At 41.4% G+C, this 7,500-nt stretch overlaps 2 protein-coding genes across 2 annotated transcripts in view; both read left to right on the plus strand.

Moving 5' to 3' along the window:
- The window catches only part of LOC135115140 (sushi, von Willebrand factor type A, EGF and pentraxin domain-containing protein 1-like), a 47,612-nt gene that overhangs the window by 11,157 nt on the left and 28,955 nt on the right, over window positions 1-7,500 (plus strand). The window contains exons 13-17 of the mRNA XM_064031641.1: window positions 1,453-1,573; window positions 2,639-3,397; window positions 3,627-3,748; window positions 5,158-5,352; window positions 6,047-6,247. Of these exons, the coding sequence (XP_063887711.1) occupies window positions 1,453-1,573; window positions 2,639-2,811 (294 nt within the window). The 3' untranslated portion in view covers window positions 2,812-3,397; window positions 3,627-3,748; window positions 5,158-5,352; window positions 6,047-6,247. The remainder of the gene's footprint in view (window positions 1-1,452; window positions 1,574-2,638; window positions 3,398-3,626; window positions 3,749-5,157; window positions 5,353-6,046; window positions 6,248-7,500) is intronic.
- LOC135115141 (complement factor H-related protein 4-like) overlaps window positions 2,878-7,500 on the plus strand; it is a 15,937-nt gene continuing 11,314 nt past the window's right edge. The window contains exons 1-5 of the mRNA XM_064031642.1: window positions 2,878-2,907; window positions 3,318-3,397; window positions 3,744-3,748; window positions 5,158-5,352; window positions 6,047-6,247. Coding sequence (XP_063887712.1) covers window positions 2,878-2,907; window positions 3,318-3,397; window positions 3,744-3,748; window positions 5,158-5,352; window positions 6,047-6,247 — 511 coding nt within the window. The remainder of the gene's footprint in view (window positions 2,908-3,317; window positions 3,398-3,743; window positions 3,749-5,157; window positions 5,353-6,046; window positions 6,248-7,500) is intronic.

Here is a 7,500-nt window from a genome sequence, read left to right on the forward strand (position 1 = left end):
AAGTAATCCCTCTCCTGAGAACATAAGAACATAAGAAAACAAGGGAAGCTGCAGGAAGCCATCAAGGCTGCACGTGGCACTCCCTCTATAAAATATCACTTTCTACTTCCAGCCGCCATTCCCATTTATTAATTTATGTGATCTATTTAAGTTTGCTACTGACTCGGCACTAACAATATGATTAGTGTGTCTATTCCATTTTATTCATCTGATACTCTATTTGAGAACCAATTTTATTCCTCTCTCTCTCTCTCTCTCTCTCTCTCTCTCTCTCTCTCTCTCTCTCTCTCTCTCTCTCTCTCTCTCTCTCTCTCTCTCTCTCTCTCTCTCTCTCTCTCTCTCTCAAGCTTAAATCCGTTATTTCTTGCCTTGTCTTGATCATTCCCTAAGGGTCTTGGTTGTATCACTGTTGTCACATCTCCAACTCTAAGTACGAGTCTTAAAACTACATCCGCCTCATTCGCATCAACTCCCTCATCCACTTCACTTTATTAATACGACTAAGACATGTTTGTGAGTAAGATCCTTTTTCTTGTGTGTCTTGTCTGTTATAATTTTTCCACTCACCTGTTGACTGATCCCGTCACCTGTCTTGCCTCGTCATCTTTCACTATTTCTTACCTGTTTCATGTTCACCTGTTGTTTAATCTCGTCACCTGTCTGCTCCTGTTACGTGTTAACCTTCATGTTATCTGTCAGTTGTTACGTGTCACCATCTACCCGTCAGTGTTACCTATACCTGCTTCATCTGTCACCTGTCATGCCGCACCCGTCACTCTACGTTACCTGTCTGTCATCAGTAACCTGCCAGTGTTCCCTTTAAACTTTTACCTGTGACCTTTTTTCTCACCTGGTAGCCATCACGGGACACTGCCCACCACACCTGTACACCTTTACAATCACCGCCTTTCTCTCCTTTACACCTTTAGTTGCACCTGTACACTTTTACAAATGTCGCTTTTCTCTCCTTTACACCTTTACAAACATCGACTTTCTCTCTTTATATCTTTAATTACATCTGTACACCTTTACAAGCACTACTTTTCTCTCCTTTACACCTTTGCTTACACCTGTACACCTTTACAAACACCGCTTTTCTTTCCTTTAGACCTTTAATTACTCCTGCACACCTGTACACATCTACAGTCACCGCCGTTATCTTCTTTACACCTTTAATTACACCTGTACAACTTTATAAACACCGCCTTACTCTCACAAGGTGGTCAGTACTCCCTCACTTACAAATAGTACATTCAAATCCCAGTCAACTTAATTTTTATATATATTTTTTTTATTCTCTTAGGTTTGAAATATTATTTTTCTCAGTTTTACCTTTCATTTTAACATTACTAGTGTTTGTATGTAATTTTATATTTCGGCAACATATGACCTTGGTTGTTGTGGCAAGAAATGCTTTAATCACTTCAGTTCACTTCACTTCACTTTCCAAAGGTCAACATGAGCTGTCCCACCAACCACGTCTTCCCTGACCTGAATGACACCGTGACCATCACTTGCGAGGAAGACGAGGAGTGGACGCCGGTTTACGCCTCCTTCCTCATCTGTCGGCAGCGTGAGTAACTTACTTGTGCTTGTTGTGCGTAAGGACGTTAGGGAATCTGCGGGAAGCCAGAAGATCTACAGATGGCAGCTCCTTTATAGAAGATCCTTGTCTGTTTCCATCTATCATCTCCATAATTTTGTCTAACTTTTTTATGTAATTGTCTTATTGTTGTAGCCTTCGTTTCTACTATCGTGTATTTGTTAATTTAGATCAGTGTTGTTTATTAATATAGTGTCAGTTTATTCTATTGTTTTTGTGATTTTTTTTGTTTTTTGTGTGTGTTTGTGTTTTTCTGAGGGGGTTGATAAAGTGTGGTCAATTTTTCAGTTTCTGTGTCAGTAACTTTTCTCTTTTCCTCTTTCGTGTTTCTCTTTCGTGTTTCTCTTTCGTGTTTCTCTTTCGTGTTTCTCTTTCGTGGTGCTCTCATGTGTCCTTCTTTCTTTGAGCTTTTTTTTTTTTTTAAAGTTGTTGTTTCATCGTTTTCCTCCCCTTTGGTCTTTGCGTATGTCTGTCTGTCTGTCTGTTTGTCTGTCTGTCTGTCTGTCTGTCTGTCTGTCTGTTTGTCTGTCTGTCTGTCTGTCTGTCTGTCTGTCTGTCTGTCTGGTCTGTCTGTCTGTCTGTCTGTCTGTCTGTCTGTCTGTCTGTCTGTCTGTCTGTCTGTCTGTCTCTCTCTCTCTCTCTCTCTCTCTCTCTCTCTCTTCTCTCCTCTCTCTCTCCTCTCTCTCCTCTCTCTCTCTCTCTCTCTCTCTCTCTCTCTCTCTCTCTCTCTCTCTCCAGTTGTCTATCTGTCTGTCTGTCTCTCTCTCCAGTTCATTACCATTTTTCCCTTCCGTATCTTTCTTCTCACGTTACTCAACGCGTCACTTCTCGTAACAGAACATCTCTTGTACTGCATCACTTTTAATCCAATACCAACTAAGTAATTTTCCCACCTCACTTTCATTTACTAACTCACCACCAGTCTCATCCTTCCCTTCACATTCCACTTAACTCTTGATCCACCATTTTCTTTAACCTCATCCCACATTACATTCCTGCATCCTTCTCATCCTCCTTCTCACCCTTATCTTCCAGTTTGCCCTTGGTCGAAGTCCTCAGAGATCCTTGTCAACGCTACCATTCTTCATGACCCGACTCCTTACTGGCTCGAGAGTGAGATCCTGTACGGGTGTCCTGACGGGTTCGAGTCCCTTCTAGGCAGCACCACCGCCACTGAAACCTGCTTGGGACGACGGCTGGATCCTTAGCGAGCCTGGGTTTGGGTGCTTTGCGGTGTGAGATGTGTGTGTGTGTGTGTGTGTGTGTTTTCAAGGATGTGGTGTGGTGTGAATGCATGTGGCGTGGTGTGTGGATGACTGAATGACTGGTTGACTGGTTGGCTTGTTGGTTAACTAGCTGGCTGGCTGACTGAATGGATAATTAGTTGGTTGACTTGTTGGCTAACTGACTTGCTGCTTGGCTGGTTGGGGTAAGTATCTGGGTGGCTAACTAGATAAGTGGGTGATTGTCTGACTGGCTATCTAACTGACTGGGTGGGTGGCTGCTCGGGTAGTTACCTTAATGGGTGACTGGCTGATTCACTAGTTGGTTGATTCACTGACTGGCTGGATGACTGAGTAATTACCTGGCTGCTAGAGAAACTATTAGACTGGTTGGCAGGATGATTAACTAACCGGATGACTGAATATCCAACTGACTCAATAATTAGATAACAAACTCCTTCCCCGTTACTATTCTGCTGCTTCCCTTACAGCGTGCCAAGAGGATCCGCCTTCCGTCCCGCCGCCGGAAAACACCACCTGGAACGGCGCCACCAGACTCGTGGGAACCCAGGTGTGTCTTCTGGTTCTAATGACACGTTTTTCAACCCATCATCGTTTTCTCATCCCTCCACATGACTCAATTTTGTCACTTTCTCCCACATCATTCTCTCATCCCTCCACACCACTTCATATTTCAGGCCCATTTTTATCATCTCCACTCCCACATCATTCTTTCATTCCTCCACACCTTTTTCCATATTCCAGGCTCTCTTGTCACCTCGTCTTTCTTTCTCCTCAAGGTTAATCTCACCTGCCCTATGAATCACACGTTCGGGGATTTCAATACCTCTCTCAGTCTCACCTGCGAGAAAGACGGGTATTGGGACCTACGTGGACCCAGATATTCTCCTCTGCAGGATAGGTAAGCAAATTTTTCTCAGGTGCCTTAATTATTTTGTTATTTTCGATACAGGTAGTTTTTTTTTATTTTTATTTTTTTTATTGGTAGTAGATGTCAGTAAGTTTCGTTATTCTTAAGAGGTACTAGTAAATATGTCTTTATTATCTATGTTTTTTTTTTGTTCCAAGTTAAGAAGGGTGTGAAAGAAAACGACTGGTGTGTATGAGCGGGGTCTATAGTAATTACGTGTTTGTCAGTGTTTGGATTAAGGTCGATGTCTGATGTTTTGTGGTATTTGAAGCGGATTCCTCGTACACACACACAAACATACACACACACACACACACACACACACACACACACACACACACACACACACACACACACACACACACACACACACACACACACACACACACACACACACACACACACACACACACACACACACACACACACACAAACAAACAAACAAACAAACAAACAAACAAAAAACAACAACAACAACAACAACAACAACAAGGGAAGCTACAAGAAACCATCAGGCCTACACGTGGGAGTCTGTACAGCATACCTACCTATTTCCACCTACCGTCCCTTTGGATCCACACACACACACACACACACACACACACACACACACACGCATATGATTTAATCCTCGGTGCCCTGGCAGTCACCTTTCGAGGAAGTTAAAGGCGCATGTATGAAGGAGCGGGAGGAGCAGGTAGCTTGCCTTTCCCCCTTGATATTGCCTAAGTAAATCGAGCCCAAGTTCACTCCATCTCTCGTCTTGAAGGTAATGAAGGATCGTGGTTAAGTGATATTTTCTCCTGTACTTATATGGTTTATGTTGTTTCTTCATTTTTTAAATTTTTTTCTTGCTGGTGTTACGGGAGGGAAAGGGACTGGGGTGAGGGTGAGGTCAGGTATTTGAAGTTTTCTTGGTAATTAACGATAAATGAATTGAGAGAGAGAGAGAGAGAGAGAGAGAGAGAGAGAGAGAGAGAGAGAGAGAGAGAGAGAGAGAGAGAGAGAGAGAGAGAGAGAGAAAAAAATCATTGTAATTATATATAGTAAAAAAAAAAAATAGATAAATAAATAAATAATAATAACAGATTTTTCGTGACATATATAAGTTGTCCCTCTTTTCTATCTCCAATATCCTCAATCCATATTTACTTCCTTACTTCTTATCTCTCATCCACCTATAACCCCAGAATCCACACTTTCCTCACCCCATCACATCCACCAAACTCACAACTCCAACCCTCTCATCCACTTATCCACATCCTATATATTATCTTTTATGCACATATCCAAACAATTTCACATGCACGCCTTACGTCTTCATGCAGCTTCAATTATTCCCATGTATCTTATCTTTTTCTTATCTAAAATCCCACCATCCACTCCCCCTCCCCCCCCAGAGTGCCCCGAGGAGCCCCCCAGCGCCCCCGCCAACTCCACATTGGAAGACGCGGTTCCCCCTTACTGGGTGACTTCCAACGTGACCTACGAGTGTGAGGAGGGCCTTGGTTTACCGTGGGGCGGCACCGTCACTGTCCTCACCTGTGAAGAAGACGGGTGGACAGCCTTTCCTACAGGACTCAAGTGTCTGGCAGGTAAGGAGGCGTGTGGTAGATACTGCACAGGTAGACACATCCAGGTATATATGGACAGGTGTGTACAAGGTTGATATAGGTAAATACTGGGCAGGTAGATATGCGGAGATAGATACAGGCAGGTAGATACTGGAGGTAGAAATAAGCAGGTAGATACTTATAGGTAAATATGGGCAGGTAGATAATGGCAGGTAAAGGATGGGCGCTGGTTGGTCGATTGGTTGATGGTGATTGATGGTGATTGGCAGCTGTTTTTTCCTTTGCCCACTTTTAATATTCTGTCCTGTATTGCCTACACGTCACTCAGTGGTAGTGGTAGTAATAGTAGTAGTAGTAGTAGTAGTAGTAGTAGTAGTAGTAGTAGACACTTCACAATGTAATTTCGGATTTGCTTTCAGACGCTTGTCCCAAAGGAGTGGCCCCTTCAGTAAGCCTCTTTCCCCAGTTACGTTGCCTTTGGCCTTAAGTCGTTCAATAGTAATGGTAGTAGTGGTGGTAGAAGTAGTAGTAGTAGTAGTAGTGGTGGTGGTGGTGGTGGTATTACTATTATTATAAGTAGTAGTAGTAATAGCAGTAGTAGCAGCAGTAGCAGTAACAGTACAGGAAATCCTCATAACAGACCAACAGAACAGCTAACATTTCCTACCAACATTTAGTCTCACCTAACCTACTCCAATTCCTATCCCCGCCACAGCCTGCAGTCCTCCACCTCAACCACGGGGGCTGGGGAAGTACAATCACACGGGGCCGACTCTCTGGGGGACTGTGGTAGAGTACACGTGTCCCTATGGCTTTGATGTGGAGGAGAAAGACGAAGAAGATGAAGGTCCCATGCTCCTCTCCACCACTTGTGAGGACGGCAGCTGGTCCCTCACTGACATCCCCAATTGTTATGGTAAGTGATCTCATTATTGCTTGTCCCTCCTTGGTGTCACTGAGCTGCAAAGGGAGACTCTTGCTAGGAAGGTAGGGAATTGGATGCCTTGTCTCTGTGTCTCTTTCGCCTCTCTCTCTCTCTCTCTCTCTCTCTCTCTCTCTCTCTCTCTGGATATGTTTTTGTTTCTCTGTGTTTCTAGGTTGGTTTTGTGTTTTTTGCGTTTTTTATTTGATTGTTTTTTTTCTTTCCTTTCTCTTCGTCTCTCTTTTTCTTTCTTTTGCTTTTCTCTGTCTGTTTCTCTGTTTCTGTTTGCCTGTTTGTCTGTCTGTCTTTCCGTCTCTCTCTCTCTCTCTCTCTCTCTCTCTCTCTCTCTCTCTCTCTCTCTCTCTCTCTCTCTCTCTCTCTCTCTCTCTCTCTCTCTCTCTCTGAAATATTTATAGTGTGTAAGGACAGATTTACTGCACGTGAATAAAAAAACAGATATTTTCACCGAAGTTATAATAAAAGTTTCGTTATTTGCGTCTTACTTCACTTAATTTTCAATTTCGTTGGTATTAATCATTCATTTAGGGAGTCTTTGAGGAATTAATGATTTCAGTTTTTTTTTTCTTCATTTCTTTGTTCTTATTTTTTTTTTCCTGGATTGAGTTTTGTCATAATGTTCTTGTTTTATTTATTTATTTTTTTCTTCAGATATTCAAGGCTTAAGTAATCGTAGTTATTTAATTTATCTTTTTATCTACTCATTCATTCATTCATTTTCCTTGCACTTCTACCCCTTCAGCATTTTCTGACATCATTTGCTGTTTCTCCGTTATTAACTTAACGTACTTTATGAAATATTACCCTTTCCTGTAATATACTGAAAAAAAAGATATATATAAAAAAAAAAAAAACGAAATTTTAGTGTTATATTACAGTCTAAACTCCAGTTGTCTTCCAGTTACTAATGCATTTTTCCCCTTTTCTTCCGTATTCTCTTCCTATAGACGAGGTATTTACTATGCAATACAATGCTTTATATATATATATATATATATATATATATATATATATATATATATATATATATATATATATATATATATATATATATATATATATATATATATATATATATATATATATATGTCTTATTGTATAATTGTAAGAACGATCCGGAGTGAATGAGAGTGAATGAGAGTGAATGAGAGAGCGTACACTACACATTACATTTTTCCATTAAACTGTTTCGTCATACTTTGAAATGCAGTGTATAATTTTGTCCTTCC

The sequence above is a fragment of the Scylla paramamosain genome, chromosome 28 (genome assembly GCF_035594125.1).
Source record: "Scylla paramamosain isolate STU-SP2022 chromosome 28, ASM3559412v1, whole genome shotgun sequence".
Taxonomy (NCBI): Eukaryota; Metazoa; Arthropoda; class Malacostraca; order Decapoda; family Portunidae; genus Scylla; species Scylla paramamosain.